The sequence below is a fragment of the Poecilia reticulata genome, linkage group LG5, assembly GCF_000633615.1.
Source record: "Poecilia reticulata strain Guanapo linkage group LG5, Guppy_female_1.0+MT, whole genome shotgun sequence".
In the NCBI taxonomy this organism is placed as follows: domain Eukaryota; kingdom Metazoa; phylum Chordata; class Actinopteri; order Cyprinodontiformes; family Poeciliidae; genus Poecilia; species Poecilia reticulata.
This window is the reverse complement of record NC_024335.1, coordinates 4386756-4406483: the sequence shown is the minus strand read 5'-3', so window position 1 is coordinate 4406483 and position 19728 is coordinate 4386756. Positions and strand designations below refer to the sequence as shown.

Below are 19728 nucleotides of genomic sequence, written 5' to 3'. Positions count from 1 at the left end.
TTTAATTTATTTCTTTTTAATTTATTTAAGCGGCTGTGTCTTTAAGCTAACTTGTCCTGCTGGGGAAACATACACTGCAAAATCCAGGCATTTAGCCATCATAGACACCCACACAAGGGAAAAAATAGCAGCAAAATGCAGCCAAAACAGTGGAGATACTCAGAAATGTATCACAGTGCAAAAGTTTTTGGTAGGTGTAAAAAAAATAAATGTATTCATATACTAAACAATTTTGGATTTACCAGCCTTTAAATAGGACTGGTTTTTATAAGTTAAATTAGGGGATGTGAAGGATTCTAGTTAAGTTTTTGACAACCCAGTTATACCAGATAATCATTGAGAAATAGTCATGAAGTGAAACTCAGACTGTGGCTCGCTCAAGAACAACAAAACTCTGCAGCTAAAGAAAGGTTGTGAAAGACAACATGTCCAGGGTTATACAATATACCAAGAGCTAGCAGTCAAAAAAAGGAAAGGTAGTGATTTAAAATTTCAAAGCAGACAAGTGGTTACAAGATGTTCTTGTAAAAAGACCTTAAAAAAAAAAAATTTAGATTTAACCAGAAAAGTAATTACTTTCTCAGAGCAGGACTGTGGTTCAGAAGCTTTTTAAATGAATAAAATCCACATTTGAGAACCATTTTTGATTTGACTCTATGTCTGTATGATATAAAATTTTATTTGATGACCTGAATGATGTAAGTGAGACCAAAAAAAGCAAATTCAAAAGCAATCTGTAAAGGAATAAATTCTTTTTCAGAGCACTGAAGAAATGCCACTTTGCAAAATATGTCAACTTATTTTAGAAAAACTGTCTGTGTCAGCTTTTCTACAACTACTTTGGTCTTCGTTATAATCTGTGTTTACAAATAATGCCTTCAACCATGTTCCTAATAAACTGGGATTCAAATTAAATAGAGCCTCATTAAGACCACGTTTTAGGTTGCAGTCGCTCTCAAAGCCCTCCAAGCTGATTTTAAACCCCGATTTCATTTAGACAAAACATCAGCTCAGTAATCCTCCACTTACATAATCTGAAGACATCTGCCCTGTTAATTTGGCTGTAGTCACTAGTATGATGGCCCGAGGAGAAAAGTCACAGTATCAAAAAGCTCCTTTTTTTCTCTCTGCAAGCTGAGATCGCTCATAAACCTTACGTAGTGTTCATGTATTTGATGTGAGAAAATGAGGACATACCATTAATATTCAGTTCATCAAGATATCTTCATATGCTGGTGTTCAGTTCATTGTTTTGGACGGGCAGAGGGAGCGTTTTCTCTAGAAACAAAATAAATTTATTTGCACTTAAATCATAAACATAACTTTCTTTTACTCAGAAAAAGCAAACAAAAAAACCCCCAGAACAAATCAACAGCATACATTTTCTCACTGAAGAAAAGCTTAAAAAGTTATTTCAGAAAAGTAAGCTTTTTATTTCTTTATTTTTTTTAACCTATTTTTCTTTTTGACAGAGTTTCTGGTGGGGAACTTTTTGACCGGATTGTGGAGAAAGGCTTCTACACGGAGAGGGACGCCAGCCAGCTCATCCACCAAATCCTGGATGCTGTGAAATATCTCCACGATATGGGAATCGTCCACAGAGACTTGAAGGTACCTTCTTTCATAAAAGACAGACGCGATACCTTCGCTTCTCGTTCCCAAACAATAATGCCGGTCCCACGTCGTTGTGTTTGCAGCCAGAGAATTTACTGTATTACAGTATGGACGAGGACTCCAAGATCATGATCAGTGACTTCGGTCTGTCAAAGATCGAGGGAGCGGGCAGTGTCATGTCCACGGCGTGTGGTACGCCTGGCTATGTGGGTGAGGAGCTCTTTCTCTGGTCATTCAGATTCTCTTCACCTTCTCCTCTCATTTCTACGAGAGCTGCCACAGCTGACATCTCCTTATTACTCAATGGACTGTAAGAGGCTCGTTATCCACTCCTGAGCCAGTTCTAAGTGCTTCAGAAGAGCTCTGTTCCTGCTTAGAGTGACCTGTTAGATCATGCCGTCTTGCTGAAAGGTCAAGATTACTTACATCTTGTGTTTTTTTTCCACTCTCTGTGCATGTGTGTTTGCTTCACAGCCCCCGAAGTCCTCGCTCAGAAACCATACAGTAAAGCCGTGGATTGTTGGTCCATAGGTGTTATTTCTTACATTTTGTGAGTTGATTTCTTCTGTTTGCTTTTCAAATGAATCTTTTTTTTTTTTAAAGAAAATGATGAGGTTGTAACTTTGTTCCCCCAGACTCTGTGGATATCCTCCGTTTTACGACGAAAACGATGCCAAGTTATTTGAGCAGATTCTGAAAGCAGAATATGAATTTGACTCTCCATACTGGGATGACATCTCAGATTCAGGTACTTCCAGAATATTTACAGTGGACACAACAACTGCAAGTGCTTTTTTAATAACATGAAACTAAATTTTGTTGGCAGCCAAAGACTTCATCTGTCATATGATGGAAAAGGACCCCATGAAGAGGTATACCTGTGAGCAGGCTCTCCAACATCCTTGGTAGGAAACTTTTGGTATCTGTTTTAAATAATGCTGCAACGTTTCTGTGCAGGAAGGCCAACGGCAAAAAAAAAAAAAAAATGCTTTAAGTTGTATTTTTTATTTCATTATGAAATTTAAAGCTTTTTGTTTTGGGGGAAATTAGATTAAGAAAAAGAATAAAGTTAAGATGCGCCTAGACTACAATGTGGAATTTGTGGCCTGTTGAGGTAATTTTAGATTCAATTCAGGATCACGTTAGGGTTTTCTTTGAGAAATCTACTTTTACTAACCCAAAAAGCAGAGCATTTTGCTCAAATTGTGATATAAAAGGGTTACTCACTTTGGATATGAGTTGGTTTTGATACATTGACGTTGTAAAAGCTGCAGGTTTAATCTGTGTGCCGCAGTCCTGACTGTTCTAAATCCCCTTTGAATTAAATGAGCCACAAAAATGAAAAGGATTCATCCAGCAATAGTGCAGGTATTGCAAACGTCTGAGGTCATTTTCTGCCATCCAAACTCTGCCCTGGATGGCAATTAGATTGAAATTGTTTCAACATGAACATTGTTTATGATTGAGGCATTTCACTTAAGAAACACAACTAATATTAGTTTTAACCCATTAATCTCCAATTGGAGCAAACTGTAGAATTAACAATCTCTGTTTTAGGTAGATATGGATTCAATCTGATGAGAAGCAACTCATAAAATTATGTTCAAAGACAGAAGGTGCAAGAGAAAAAAGAAGGCACTGCTCACAGACTGCCAGGTTTTATTTATTTATTCTTTTCCTGGCATTCATTGGTTGAGAAAAAGTGATTTTATGCTCTTGAGCTCTAATCTGCAAATCTAATCTGTTAAAGGGCAGATTAGGTTTGTCGCATATGTTACTGTGGTGACAGAGCCAGGTAAGAAACGAGCCCTCTCTGTGGTGCTGATAATCCTGAACTGATTTCAAAAGCACAGGAAGGTCCAAGTTCAGTATGCAGATTACAAATCAACAGTTTAAAGAGATCAATGGCGAGAGACAACGGAAAGAGTAGGAAGAGTCATAAATGATGGTTTTACCTCTATTCTTCTCCCCCGTCTCAGTGTTACATTGGTCTTCCACAAAAGTAATATTGACCAGAGATATTTGCTGATCAACAACATTCACAAATGAAAATCATTGAACTCAGGTGACCCCTTCAGTGGCCATAGGTGTACAAACTCTATCTCTGAGGTTTTCTGACTGCTTCTACAAACATTTTTGGAAACAGGACTCAGAAAGTTAGTGAAGTTAGTAAAAACACTAAGTGAGTAAAATCACACAAAGGGGTCAGACAATTGTTAGACGTGGTGACGGAGATTTCAGATTTTCTGCAGAGTCCTCCAACTTCATGCGGGCTTCAGATTAGCTCAAGAAAAGTTTGTGAAGCCTTTTAACTCTAAAAGTGAAACAATTAGATGATTATTAAGACAAATGTCAATAGTCTGCTGTGTTAAATTCACTTGTGATGAGCAAACTCCCAAAGTCCATGTTGCAAAAGCCTCTTTAATGTCCCCTGTTTTATTTTTATTGATTGATTTTTTTCAGGATTTGTGGTGACACGGCTCTGGACAAGAATATCCATGAATCTGTCAGCGCTCAGATCAAGAAGAACTTTGCCAAAAGTAAATGGAAGGTCAGTCAACAAACTGTGAACGGAGCAGATTTAGGTCCAGCAGGAGTTGGATTACATGCTTTCTTCTTTGCCTGCTTGTCTCACTTCGATATATATATATTAAAAACTGGCAGTCATTGGCGTTATTCATTTAGTGTTTTGGATTGAGGTATAAAACTGCACACACTCCTTTGGATGTACAGAAATTAGTCACCGCCTGGCAAATTTTCACACCTTGACAGACCTAAAATGTCCCTCAAGCTCCCCTCAGATTTGTGTTATTGCAAACAGCCTCCCTACGATAAAAAGTCTAAGAGACCCCAGCACAAACAAGCATGAGAAGCAGGAGCAATAACATTTCTTTCTCTCTCTCTCCATCTCTCTTTATCTATCTTTCTTTCTCTTGAACCCAAAGCAGGCATGCATAAAATCTACACCTCCCCTGGTGCAGTTAATGAAAACAATTAAACTCATGTAGACAATTGCTCTGGCACTGTCAGGCTAGAGAAGTAACTTTGGGGCCATTGCAGAAAAGTTGTGTTTAATTATTTTTTGGTTTTGGACTATTGACTCAACATAAAAGCAGACGCTCACTGATGACAAATGTAAAGCTACCGAATCTGGCTGGTTAATGTTTCTGTCAGCCATTGCATTTTCTATAAACTTATGACTAAGGCTTGTCAATATAAAAATGTTGTACCTTTGTATGCTGAAGGTGTTTTCAAGTAGACAAATCTCTCTGTGTCCTTCTATGTGAGCCCCGTTCCTACTATTTTTAGGTCAGCTGTACAGCCGTCTTCCCCCCAGAAATATACAGTTTTTACTAAAACCTCCCTGGGGGAGGTGCTGATGCCCTGGCTTATATGGTGTCTCTGTAGAGAAAAAAGTTAAGAAAAAAGCGTAATTTCTTAAAGCTGGGAAAGAGCAGAGGTCCTGACTTTTCTTAAAAACAAACATGGCCATAATTCGTCTTCATCTGCTCATGAACTGACCCATAATGTTCCTTTCTCTGATGTGTGTCAGGATCTTCAGTGATCAACAGATCACTTTTCTACCAAAATCAGAATATTTTGTTGGTTTCCTAAAATTATTTTTGTGTTTTAGTTTACTGTTGAGCAGGTAAAATAATGAGATTAATATTACAGAATAAAAAAGACAGTTTTTCTCCATGTGACAAAAAGTATGAAACATCCCAGCTGTAACCGTAACACACTCAGAAGTTTGCTGACATGCCTCTTTTTTTATTTTTTGTTTAGAGGCAACTTTCTGTTACGCACTAATATGACTGTGTGGGAGTTTGTCATAAATAATTTAATGTAACCTCTAGTGGGCTACACCATCTGTGATTTTTGCCATTTTCATTTCACTGTTCAGTTTAAAGAACCTTGTCATATTTATTGGTAAAGTTTTTATGTGCAAAATATTTATCTTTTCATTTACAGCTTAGAAAAAAACACACAAAAACATAATCACTGGTAAAACAGAGCCATCATAAGAACAATGTTAATATAAGGATATTTTGTCATTTTAATTGATTTACAAAATATGCATGATAGCATCTGTCAAAAATAAATGGTCCAACTCTGTGAATGTAATTTTGTGTACATTTATTATTCAGTTCTTTATGTAACTCTCCACAGACACTTATTGCTAATTGGTTGGCCAACTTTATTTTAATAAGTTAAAAATGATAATTTCCTTACATTTTCCTTACTGGGGTATATTTGGCATAATGTTTCAGTCAGCCTGTTAAAAAAAAATAAAAAATTTAAATTTGAAATATTTATTTCTACAACTCAGATTTTAAATCACTGTCAGAAAGAAGAAACCATACAAGGAGAATAAAAAATAGAGGATTTTTTTTTTTTTACCTACATGAAGCATATATACACGATTTTTTTTTTTTTTCTCTTGTATTTTTGGCTTCTGCAGCAAGCATTCAATGCCACGGCGGTGGTGCGACACATGCGGAGGCTGCAGCTGGGCACCAGTCTCGAGGGACCGAGTCAGATTACTCCCACCAGTCCCTGCCATGGACATCTGCTCCCAGAGGAGGAGGTGGAGGAAGAGGAGGATGAACTGGGGAACGAGGAGGAGGAGAGCTGTAAGTCAGCAGCTCATAGTTAACGAGCAAATTCAACTTCAAGCCGGCCACTGGTGTATGTGGTTAATGGACGAATCTTGCCAAAATAGGTGCTTTGTGAAGGTGCCTCCAAAGACTTTTTCAGAATATTTTTTTAAGAGTTGAAGTCTTTAATTTTGCTTTTGCACAGTAGAGTGCACGCCTCAGTTAGAAATCCTTTTTTGACATTTCAATTAAGTCTATGATAAATAATGTCCATATTTTCTTTTTAAAGTTACATATATATTGTGTAAATTAACTAAAAAAAATGAATAAAAATGTTAGGTGGGAAAAATAAACAACAAATGTCCAATAACTTTAAACTAATCCTTTGCTGAAATATCTTTTGAGTTAATTTTAATCATTTTGATTTCATGTAACTGGAGTCTTTAGGCATCCCACATGTTGATTTACCCAAATTTAATTTTCAAAATAAAAACCACATCATTCCTTTAGAGCTCAAAAAGACTGAAATCAAAAGGTTTTTCAACAAAGTTTTAGTTTAAGGATGTGCAATTAGGTTATTAATTTTTTTTCCCCCTTACATTTTCCTCTGATCTGGTTTATTTATCTGCTGAACTGGGCAGGAAACATGTAATGACACTGAAAGTAAAAAAAAAAAAAAAAGACCGGAAGTTATTCAAGTTCTTTAACCAACTGTATAGTTTACAGGACAGAATAATGATGAGGAATGTAAGATTTTATTTATTTATTTTTTTCATTTACAAACCCTTCAGCTGCCAGGACGCCCCGTCTGCCGTATTTTTGAGAGACAATCTGGTTGTGACTCAGCCCAGCCTGTTGACAAACGATGGCAAAAAGCACGGAAAGCAGTTATATAAATTTTTTGTGCAGATGGGATTGTGTGTTTTCTTTCGCAACACTCAGTATCTCTTTAGAAGTAATGTATTTCTTTGGAGACCAGTGTTTTGCTTTCATTATTCCTATTTGCATAGTCTAAGCTTCCCGCTTCCCTCAAACTTTGTCGTGAATGAATGTATTCTATTATAAGACAAGCTACTGTGTTACATATTCTAACCCTTGTCTAAAGTAATGATTTAGATCTCTGCAAAACCTGCAGCTGTAAAGCATCATGTGTGTCATGTGCAACACACACATGTAGAAATGGTTACAGGTGGTACTTTGTGTTAGTATTAAGAGTTTTGTCACAAATGGATAGGGGAGCTTTAAATCTAAGCCTGCCATGAGCTTCTGACTACAACTTTCAACATTTCTGCTTGTGTATAATTTAAAGTAAAGCATTAAAATGTTAAAGGTAATGAGTGAGATGAAGGTCCTGCTGCTACAGAAAGCAAAAGGCTTGTTCCCTGTGCGCTGTTGCCAGACTTGAATTGGAATTGCATTAATTCTGCTCTATTGCATATCTTGTATCTTCCCTCCTACTCATAAATCTTATTTATTAGTTGGACAGGTTTGCCAACTATTAAATTATGCTGCTCTGTCACAGTCAAACAGACAGCTCTCATGTTAAATATGCTGAAAAAAAAATTACGTTAACTTTGATGTTAAACTCGTAATGACTAACCCTTGGTTTTTTTTTTTCTTAATTCCTCTGCTGCTCTGCTCTTCATCACCCAGTGTCGCACTACGACGATGATCGCCGTGGAAGTAACGAGGGCAGCACGGATCGGGACAGCCTGAGAAGCTGCACCTACTGCTGCAGGCCAACCAGTCGCATCTGAGCAAAGCCTCCTGGTGTCATGATGATTAAGTGTCTTTGGAGCACCCAGAACGCGCCCACCCAGTCTGGCCAGTAAGGCAGAGTAGATATTAGTCAATGTCCGCCAGAGCACATACCCAGACAACAGTTCTCCTCTTTTTCTTTTTTCTTTCTTTTCTTTTTTAAGAACCAAATGTTTTTTTTTATGTTCAAATAAATCATTATTTCATTTCTTTAAGAAAAGTATTTGCCCAAATACAGATTATTTATTTATTTATTTTTTTGTCACACTTCAATATTTTGCTGCATCATTAAGCAAATTACACTGTCAAAGATACAAGGGAAAATACAAGAAGCAGTTCATAAGTGATGATTTCAATTATTAAGGCAAGCTAACCAAAGCAAGGTTAATGACAGGGAAAGGTTCATCACAGCCTGTAATTGACCCCATTGTTGTTCAGTTTTACAGCCACATGCAGGACTAGTTACTGCCAGAGCAGCAGAATCAGGAAGGAACGTGAAGTAGGTTAAGAGATCTCAAAGGAATGAAACAACAGATGAGAAATACAATTACTAAGTTTAAGTTTGTAAAGGGGTCCAAAAGCTTTAGGACCTACATTGTACCATAGTAAGAGTAATTATCCTCAAATAAAATAAAAACTGGAAAAGAAACAACAACCAAAATTGTCATCTAGAAAGTCACTTCTGATGTGTAGAGCACTGCACGGCTCACATGCCTGAGTAAAATGTCCTTCATAAGAGATCTAAAGTGAATATCACTGCTGATTGGACCTAAATCTGTCAGAGATCCTGTGAAGCGACCGTGATCAGGCTGTTAAAATGTTCAAACGCTACAATGTGCCTGAATTAAAATTCTTCAAAGAAGAGTGAGATAACATTCCTGCACAGAGATGTAAAAAGACTCGTTGCAGGTTAACCCACTCGGTGGCAGTCTTTGCCAAGGATTGTTAAATTTAGCAACCAAATACTTTTTTCACAAAGGGATACATTGTTTGAATAGTTTTTACCCTTAATAAATGAAATTACCATTTGAGAACTGCGTTTTGTGTCAACTCAGGTGTTCTGAAACATTTAGTTGTGACAACAAACAAAAACTGAAAATAATCCATAAGGCTGCTTTGAGAATGCAGAGGTTATTTCAGTTTAAAAAGGTCTAACTCAGCAATTATCTTTTTTTGTGCAGCCATAACAGAGCTTTTTTTTTTCTAATGGTTCAGCATGTTGGCTTCACAAGGTGTTTCAATCAAAGAGGAGTTCTAAAAGCTGTGTCCTTTATCATAATTGTTATCTCATCATGTGAAACATCTACCTCTAATCATAATTTCTGTGTCTGCATCCATCTGGCCCACACACTCTACAATACTGGCAGCTTTCCCTGCAAAATCTGGCCAGGCAGGTTACAGAGAAAATACCATTTAAAGGGAATCGGTACTTAAAGACAGTCCTGCAGGTCTTTCTGCTCTTTATTCGTTAATGAAACGCCAGCCACTATCCAAGAAGTGACTCTAGTCAAGTAGCTGAACATTGTTTCTCCCTCAAGTTATGTTTTAATGCCCAGTGAACAGCTCAGTTTGCGTGGAACCTCTGCAAAACAAAAGTCCACTCAGGGAACATATTAGATAAAGTACACCGTTTTGATTAAATTGAATGCAGTTCTGCTGTAATGTGATTTGATCCAGTTGTTTTAACAAGTAGATATAGTACCTTATAACCCAATTGACTCTTTTCAGTTTCCTATTCAGTTCCAGTATAGAAATCTGTCCAATCAAGTTTACTCATAATAGACTTTAGTTTTTTGTCCCACTTTCATCTAAATCGGATTCAACTGGACTAAAACCAGATGAAAGTGGGACAAAAAACTAAAATACTTCAGTCTGCTTCCTGTTTCTTCCAACTCAATATAAAACGCTTCAATTAAAAAAAACAGACCGATTATCTCCAGTTCATTCCAGCTGAATATAGCTAAGCTCAAGTAAATACTAAATCTATTTTATTTTAGCTTTTTCCACCCCCAGATATAATCTAGTTCAGCTGTAACACAGTTCAACCTAGAAATCTTACTTATAAAATTAGCCTAGTTTTTCCCAGTTATCATCCAACTGACTAAAATGTACTAAATTGTTTTAAGTGACTTAAATATATTTAAGTCCCAATATAATCCACCAGATTCAGATTCTGTCTCAGTTCAACCCATTTTTACATATCGTTTACTCAAGCGTTTTCTAACTGAATGAAATGCATTTCAGTCCAGTTAAGCCCAGTTTAATCTTATTCTTTACTAGATACAGTTTACATCCATCATATATATGTAGTGGGCATTAGTGTCTGGATATTCTATTCATGAATAAATACAAAATGCCAAACTTGAAACGTCATTTTTCCTAACAAATGCTGTTTTCATGTGGATGAGAAGTAAAAACACAACAAAAACAAGTTCAGACCAGGTGGATAATAACACAACATTTAACAGTAAATGTGTTTTGTGATCATAAAAGAGCTGCCTGTCTTAAAGCTGAGCGTTTATTACTGCAAAATTAAGTTTTTTTTTATTTGTCAACTATCATTTTTTTTTCTTTTTTCCCCTGACTAATTACCACTTTGTGTAAACAATACGGAGATACCTGAAAGTAGCAATTAAAACATGGGGTTTTTGGACTCTCTGTTCTGGCTCAGACTGGGTTAGTAACGGGTGGTTTTGACCTGAAGTGTCTGCATGCTTCCTGTCGGGGAAAACCACTGAAATGTATGAATATCCAAAAGGAGACATTTTTGTTTGTTTGTTTTATGGCTGTTTTGTTACCAGAGGCTCAAACTGAGATCCCCATGAGGAACACAGAAACACCATGCTTATTTTCAACATTTTGTTTTCAGCAAAAAGAAATAATAATAATAATTTAAAAATTAAAAATAATAATAATAAAAATAAAGAAATCCACAGGCTGTCAGTCTCCTGTCCTGGCCCAGACCCGGCTCATGTTGAGTCGGGAGGATCTCAGTCTGGGCGCTCTGCCTGCTCTGTGCTGTGCACCTCTAGTGGAAGAAGTTTTGGTCTACTGTTTGCATGACCTGGTTTAATATGTTTACATGAATGATGATCAATTAGTATAAACACACAATTTAATATTACTATGTTGTATTGAAAACTGATGTAATTTTTTGAGCTATATAATGTGAAGTGATTAACACCTGAAGTAACGTTGACAAAGTACAACACAGCACAGTGGACTTATCATTTGCATTGACTCGAACAGTCAAGTCTCTATCTGAGTGATCTTTTTTCTGTACTATGTTTATTTATGGCTGTGTTTTCCTGCTTGTTTTTTTTCCTCATCTTTGACCCTACTAAAAAAAAAAAAAAAACACACACATATCAGCTGTCGTGCTAAGTTAGTATTTTTTTTAATCTATTTTCAGCAGGGTCTTAAAAACAAACGTGCAAGTAGCAACAACCGGCTGCTGGGGTGAACTATTTACATTTGTCCTCTTAAGGAAAAGACACTGAAGCCATACATAGATTGTGATACATGATTTATTTTTGTTTGTTTTACTTATCGTACAACTCAACAACCACTCCAATTCTACAAACGATTGAAGACACATAATATTATTACTGCAACTTTACCACTGCATTAAAAAGGCCTATAATCCTGATATTCTTCACATCATTACTGGTACAAAAGAATGTATCCCATGATACGTTGGATTCTGTTTTAAGAAAAACAAAAAAAGCTTTAGAAACTCAGTGAACTAACCCATCAGCTGATCCTCCTTTGTTAAAGAGTTTTGTTTCATATGTAGCTGTTAATGTGGGTCCATAGTACAAAAAAACAACAACAAGGCAATCACTCTGGATTTACATGACTGTAATTGTGGAATATATGCAAACTGTGTTTGAAGGGCTTCATGTTGAGTGTACTATAGCCAATGTTGATGACTTTGATAACCTGGCCATTATATGTTTGGTAAAGACTTTCTTTTGGGATTTATCTCCACCCGGCTGTGTTTTTTATTTTTATTTTATTTTTTAAAGCTTCTGTTACCCGTTATAAACACACTAAAATGCATAAAGAAACACATGTATATTATATATATATATATAAATATAAATATAAGTATATATTGTATATCCTTTTTTTGTAAAAGCTGTTTTGAGCTACAAATGTATGGATGCAATGCATCATGGGTTATTGAAAAAGTTGTATGAAAATACGATTTGTACCCACAAAGAAATGACTGCAGGAAATGAAATAAAACTTCCTTGTCTATGCATTGTTTGTATTGTCATGAGACGACGAGAAGGTCTTTATAATGGAAAGTAAAACGAGAAAACAGATTCGGCTGTGAACAAATTCAGTTCACAGATAACTATTTGCATTGTTTACGGTGGTTTAAAGTTATAGATGTGCAGAAATGTCTTGGCCTTGAAGGTGAAGTTGATTTTGTATCTGATTAATCATTTTGTTTGATTTTGATGTTTTGGATCTTCATGCTGTGAAAATACCAAAGAAATTTGCTGATCAAGCCTATCAGATTGTCTTTTTTTTTGTTTTCTTTTTTTTTTTATGATGCCATGTACTTCAACCAAGTTCACAGTGCCTTTGGAAGAGAAACAAGTCCACAGCATCACAAATCTCTTTACCTAATAGAGGCCTCTTTTCCAGTTTTTCAGTGTGGAGGGGTGTTTTTGCTGCAACATTAAATGGTCCCATCTGACTCACACACACAGCTCCCGTTGAAATAACTTTGGACAAACTCAACATATCAGGACAGCCTCCCAACTAACTGGTTGTCATGTCGACACAAACTAACAGCTGTGATGGAGACTTAGATGCCTCTCTCTTCGCTGCATCTCTGAGAATCCTCCTATTTGTGTTGGCAAGGCAGACATGAGTCCACACCCAGCCTGGTGGCCGGTGGATCTGAGAAATGTTATGCTTGGAAACAGAAAATCTTAGATTGCTGTGTGTTTATAGAATGATAATGTTTATATTTGAACAAGTATACATTCAGAATTGCATGTATTTCAAAAGTGCAGTTGGAGGGATGAATAATTATGCCAGTGGAGATTTAGTGGATTTAGTCAAATAACTTTTATAATTACGGACTTTTTCAACTCCAGACTATCTGCACTCAAAGATTTTTCTACTTTTTTTTTTCTATGAGATTCTGATTCTGTTTGCTTACACAGTATACAGATATCCTTCTCTTTAAATTCAGAAGTTTAAACACATCCTCTCTATAGGCCTTTTAAACTGTATTACGCTGATGAAATCTTTTGTGAGTCTCTTTACAAGCTTCTCACAATGGATTGTTGTAATTTTGGCTCATTTCTCCTGACAGGAAGGAATGGGCCGTCTATAAACAGAGTCAAGTTTATTGGCCTTCTCGCTCACAAACACCTTTTCTGTTCAATCCACAGATTTTCTTTGTGATGGTCACTCCAACACAATGACCTTTCACCCTTAACCAACCATAGTAGCTAATTTGGTGGTATAGAGCTCGTATGTATATATGTAGCTGTATATACATACATATATTTGTACTGAGAAATGTGGACTCTTTTCCTTTTCGCTCATGCAATTTTCTGCTTCTTTTGCTCAGACTGAATTGGGAAAGAATGCTTTCGTTCGTTCTGCTCTCTCTTCAAGAAACTTGTTACAATAAGCTTTTAGATTGACTCAACTCATCTTGTTTAGTGCTTTTAATCTAAACTGAAAGTTTTTGACGCTGATTCTATGACAGATGCCTATTTTTATAGCTTGAGAATCTTTTAACTGTGTATTTATCTGTTATACCTGTTTATTATTTAGAAAAAAAATCAATGATCCTGGGTTAATGAGCCAAGCGAGCAAAATATCTAAAAGAAACAGGCGCAATGTCACCTATCTCAGGATTCACAGCATTTTTGTATTATTATTATTATTATTATTATTGAGAACAGAGGTTCTAAACAACACTTTAATTTGGAGTTAGGCTTTTTCGTACATTTCTTGTCTTTTTGTCAGTAGAAGCAAAACGTAAGTAATTGCGTGTAGATCTTGGGATCTTGAGATGAACCCCTTTCAAAATGAGGGTTATCCTTGAAACAAATAAATATTAAAAACAAAAGACTGCTTAATGAAAAAGCAAAATTCATTAAAAAAAATAATAAAACAGGCAGTAAAATTGTGTTACAATACAGATATTTATTCATCATATATGATGCATCTCTGTTAATTTCCATGGAAACTGTGTTACCCTAAAGAAATCATATATTGTACGTCTTGAACAAATAAATTCATTGATAAAGTCTAGGTTGGGCTGCCCTCCACTGGCTGATTATGGACCTGCAATACATGCTGTATAATCAATGCATCAATGCATTTGTTTTTCAAACCCACTTGATCCTTGCGGGATGCAGAATAAGTGTAGATCCTGGACCCTGGGAAGGTCAGAGCTCTATCAAAACACAACACAGGACCATCTTTCATCACACAGTCCCACCTAAAGACAATTTCATTCATTGAACAAGCAAAGGGATCAGAAGTGCAGGGAACCGTACGTACACACCACACCTACCTCCTCCTGATGGTGGTCACCTGCTTATCACACACTGCTGCGGGACGGTGTTCAGTTCTTCTTCTTTCATGAGTCGATCCCATACACTCAACTCTTCTGCTCAGCCTGCATATGCATTTTCCTTCCTTGTCACAGGACAATTTAGGGAATATAAACATAAAGGGTACATTACCTGAAGCATTGTTTCAAACTAGAAAAAAAAAACAATTATGGATAAATTCTGTGGATTTAAAGTATATCTGGTATAAAAATGTCTCAAAAGGGTCATAAATGAGCATTACAACAGTTTATAGATCTTAATCATCACAAATACACAATTAGCCACTGATTTCACATAACTGAGATAATTGGACATACTTTCACAAATTTCAAACGTTGACCTCCATAAAAAGTCTTGCTGTTGTTTGAGCCATCTCTACTTTCCTCCACGGAGGCATGGCGACCTCCACTTTCCCTTCCCTCGTTTTCTCCTCTCCAAAGCTTTCGAGTGTCCAGAGTGTCCTTCCTGGCCTATTCTCCTCTCTGAAAAGACAGCAAATTCCAGGATTTATACAAATAATAAAACTTGGCTGCGAGTATTTATGACTTTCAGTGTGTATCTGTCCAACCTCTTGTGGGTCATCTGTGGTTATTGGTGGAGTGTCTGCAGGCTGTTAAATGACAGGGAGGTTTGTGGGGTCTGATAAAATCACTGCTTTCTGCCCGACAGTGGAGCTGAGATAAAAGAGACAAAAACTATTGGAATTCAATCACATGTTCACATTATGGTGAATCTGCACCATAATGCGATATGTTCACTATTATTGTTTCTTTAATATAATGAATATCATATTGGGCTTGCTGTTAAAACTGATTTTTTTCTTGAAGCTGTTTTGAAGGGGAGAATAATATTGAAAAGTTTAAAAATTAATCATTGAGTGGAGTTTGAGTGATACTTTAAAGTTACAATGCGAATGATAAATACAATATTTAAAATGTTTATTGACTTTATTAACACCCACTGTCACTGTACTTATTTTTTTTAAATGCTAAAGTGGAGATAAAGCTGGTTGACAGAGCTGGATTTAGTTTTGCGATGAAGCAGTGTTGACGTGTTTCTTATCTTGCTTCTTCAGATTCAATTTAAAAAAGCAAATGCAGAAGATGTCAAAAATGACGAGTTCACAGTTGTTTTGGGTTTCCTTTTCTTGTCTTTGAAAAATAGACAGTTGTAAAATTGTGTGGGTGAGTTATCCTTCGACGAGCTGCTGGTTTTATAATGTGAAGTTTAAAGTCAAAACAAAGAAGTGGTTTGATATTTAGATGAGAGGTGCAGTTTCAGGGATAAAGTACAGATTAAAGTGACCCAAAAGGGAATGAAAACACAGCAATCCTTCTTTTCAGGTTGGAGCTCCTGTGAACAGACTTGTTAAGGTGGCCTAGTTTCAATTTGCTACAAGGTCAATATGGTGACAAATGACAAAAGAGAATGCCAAGAAGCAAAACTGTTTCACAGTTTAAAACGGGGAGAAACATTATGCTCTTTCTGTCTTTAAATAGTTACATATAGGTAAATCTAAATATGTGACTATTGTGGAACAGACATTTACTCTTTGGGATTGATTTCATAAAGTGAAACTTATATCTTAGATTCAACATACATGAAATAAAATATTTCAATGATGAGTACGACTTACAGATAAAAAATGAGCAATTCAGAAAATTGGAATAGTAGAAAAGAGCAATAAAAATAGATATTTTGAGCAGAAACATCCAGTCTTTGAAACATATGTTAATTTCTTTGCGCTCAATAATTGTACCCGTATTTAGAAAGAAAGTTATTTTGAATTGCAGTTATTAGTGACAAATTTTAAGATGTGTTAAAAAAGAATATCAGTGATCTTTTTGTAATGCCACAAAGTCACACTGAAAGTTTTACAAAAAACATTTAATTCAAGCAGATTTATTCAGTGTGGAGGGGAAAAAAATCACATGTTGCAGTTGTTGTTACTTCTAAATGTTTCTTTTTTTTAAAAGTACATTTGTTTCTAGACACACATATTTAGTAATCGATGACTTGCTTTTTTATGTTGTGTCCTCTCTTTTTTGTAATAACACTTTAAATGTACTTATTTAATAAATAAAAAATGTCATTTCCAAGCAAATTTCAATATTTATATTTAGATCTTAATACTTTAACTACAAAGAGGAGCTGAAGTCAATGTTCTGGCTGTTTGGACAGACATGGCCGATAAAGCTGATTCTGGTTCTAATATGACTCGGCACAGGGATCCTTTTTTTTTTTTAGCCGACCTTTAAAATGGGAGAGATGAAGTAATATAAAATTAAAGACAGGTCTGATCATTGCAAGTTTGGAAATAGCTCAGAGAATAACAAGACAACCAGTGTTCACAGTCAGTAACTATCGCCGATGATGACTAATTTAATAAAAAAAGAAAAAAAAAACTGGAAATGAAACCAACAAAACAGGATGGAGACCCTCAATTATCTTCCCCCCACATACACAATAGTCTGAAAAACAAAGTAATCACCTAGCAAGTCAGGCTGAAACAGATTTTTGGTAAAAATGTGAAAAATGTCTATCTGTGACCGATCAATCCTGTTTGTGGTGTGTATGGACAGGATCTCAAGGTCTGATAAGTCTGGTCAGGATAAAATGGAGTTTTGAGAGTCTGGTTCAGGAATCTCAGCATCCCAGCTTCGGTTCTTGCAGTCGATGTGGTTCTGTTGGATTCTCCAGACCAAACTTCCATCTAACACCATGTCAAAATAGAAACATCCATTTCAGTATTTAAGTAATTCATCCATCCATCCATCCATTTTCTTGCACCCTTGTCCCTCAGTGGGGTCGGGGGGGTTGCTGGTGTCTATCTCCAGCTATCGTTTCGGGCGAGAGGCAGGGTACACCCTGGACAGGTCGCCAGTCTGTCACAGGGCAACACAGAGACACACAGGACACACAACCATGCACACACACACTCACACCTAGGGGCAATTTGGTGAGGCCAATTAACCTRACAGTCATGTTTTTGGACTGTGGGAGGAAACCGGAGTACCCGGAGAAAACCCAACATGCACAGGGAGAACATGCAAACTCCATGCAGAAAGACCGGGACCGGGAATCGAACCCAGAACCTTCTTGCTGCAAGGCAACAGCTCTACTAACTGCGCCACTGTGCAGCCCCTAAGTAATTTATGATTAATTAATTTAATGACTACAAATAAAAAATAGCACCAACGTTAGTATTGATGCTAACAATAGTTTTCATTATCAGATATTATATATGTTAGCATTAATAAAAAAAAATACATCAAAATACTTAAAAATACAAACACATTAAATATCTTTCTTTTAACACCTCAGACACTCATACTTAATATCGTTGGATATTTCAAAATTCTAGTGTGCAAAAACGCTTTAAATAAACGAACTAATGAAACAAATGAATAATTTCACACAACAGCAGCACGTGCCAATGTTATAATGATGACATACAAATGAAGCCACTGGTGCTCTACGTGTCCAGTGAAGCGAGCGCCCTCAAGGTGAACAGCTACCTCATTAATGAGGGGATCAAACAAGAACTAGTCTGATTCCTACTGAGGTCCTCATTTGATGGAGTTTGAGCAGAATTAATTGACGGGAGAAGAATCACTCCCCCTGTGGGACCCAGACAGGACAGCTGAATAAACTGTTTCCTTCTGCCTTTGTTGTCTGATTATAAATTCATTGAATGTGCTGTAACAATGGGAAAGCAAGAGACTGGGCACTGTGGAAAACGTAGCTGGAAAAGCAAGTTAATGATTTCTGAAGATGTAACAATTTGATTGTGTTCATTTTAAATTTCACAGGGAAAAACACAATTTCTGTTTTAGCCTTAAAATGTGGGATATTTCACGAATATGAAGAGAAGTAAGGTTTCAGCTATGAATTAAAGACTGGAAAGGGACATATTAAGACAATGTTCCTGAAAGAAAATTGTAAAATATCTGTCATTTAATTGTCTTAGCTTTATTCAGAGAATCAAGAGTCTTGAAGAAACATGTTAATAGATGCATCATTAGCTTTATAAATGTGAAGATCTTTTCCATCTCAAACCTGGTCCTGCAGTCTTCTGCGCTCAGGTTGAGGGGACATGGACCCAAGAGATCTAAAGGCCCCTCCATCACAGAGACCATAACTTTTTACAATTTCCGATTCATTTTTCACCTTTCAGCACTTAGAGTTTCTGAAACTTCCTCTTTCCGTACTTCTCATACTTCTGCTGCCAGCTCAGATCGCTGCATCCATCACCATCGGCTTCATTTGAGGTTTCCCAGCGGCTGCGGTCAGCAGCTGGAAATCCCAGAGGACCTTGAGCCCGGCCATTCCTGACCAAATCTTAAATTCTTATGTCGTGGATATAAAAAAAATAAATAAATAAGTATCCACACTCCCTGATGAAAAGCTAAATTTTCGGTCGGATATAACGAGGTCATTATAAATGATATCGACTCTTTTTCCTGCTTTGATCTGCTGTACGCGTGTAACACGCAGTTCAACTGAAAAACGTGTAAATCGGTTCTGTGGAGAAGGTTTTTTGACTTTTTCATCATGTTTTATTAATTTTCCTCTGGCTTTGTGTGAGGCACTTTGTGCTTTTTTTTCTTTTAAAGCTGATAAATAGAATGTATGTGCCTATTTACTGGCACAAGCTATAACCTTCAGCTGGCTGTCATCAGCCTTCAGATCATGTTAAGCTCTCTTTCTATCAGTTTCATCTATTTACCTGGTTTATTTTAACAAAACCAGTGTACTAACTGTTCAATGAATCATATCCTACACACATACGACAAGCTCTGTGCTTCAAGGTGCCAAAGGACCCTTTAAAAAAATAAAAAATAACAGCAGAGTTTCATAGAAAGGCGGTTTAGGTGTTACACAGACATGACTGCAGAACTAATTTGTGCGCTGAAAACAAACAGAACAAAGCAGGAGAGAAGGTTCTGAACTGCTGGGCAGCTGGGATCCATCATCAACTAATTAAAGAAGAACATTTAGTTTCAGAATGGCAAAAGTTTGTCTTCCTGACTTCCCAAATGGCTCCGAAGAGCTATTAACAAAAGGCATGATGAAACGCGGTTATAAACGCCTGTACATAAACAGCCAACTTTCTTACAAAATGAGTTGCGCGGCGCAGAAAATAGTCCTCTTCCTCTATA

The 19728-nt window shown here is 36.5% G+C and overlaps 1 protein-coding gene and 1 long non-coding RNA gene across 2 annotated transcripts in view; one reads left to right on the top strand and one right to left on the bottom strand.

Moving 5' to 3' along the window:
- The window catches only part of camk1a (calcium/calmodulin-dependent protein kinase Ia), a 20595-nt gene extending 12422 nt beyond the window's left edge, over nt 1-8173 (top strand). Inside the window, exons 5-12 of the mRNA XM_008408744.2 lie at nt 1473-1611; nt 1698-1824; nt 2089-2164; nt 2250-2362; nt 2441-2519; nt 4078-4165; nt 6077-6248; nt 7866-8173. Of these exons, the coding sequence (XP_008406966.1) occupies nt 1473-1611; nt 1698-1824; nt 2089-2164; nt 2250-2362; nt 2441-2519; nt 4078-4165; nt 6077-6248; nt 7866-7969 (898 nt within the window). The 3' untranslated portion in view covers nt 7970-8173. The remainder of the gene's footprint in view (nt 1-1472; nt 1612-1697; nt 1825-2088; nt 2165-2249; nt 2363-2440; nt 2520-4077; nt 4166-6076; nt 6249-7865) is intronic.
- A 5929-nt stretch (nt 8174-14102) lies between these two features.
- Nucleotides 14103-15470, bottom strand: LOC103464565 (uncharacterized). The gene is made up of 4 exons (XR_533681.2): nt 15135-15470; nt 14884-15048; nt 14527-14651; nt 14103-14406 (listed from the first exon to the last, which is right to left on the bottom strand). It is a non-coding gene; the product is annotated as an uncharacterized LOC103464565 (long non-coding RNA).
- Nucleotides 15471-19728: the final 4258 nt, after the last annotated feature.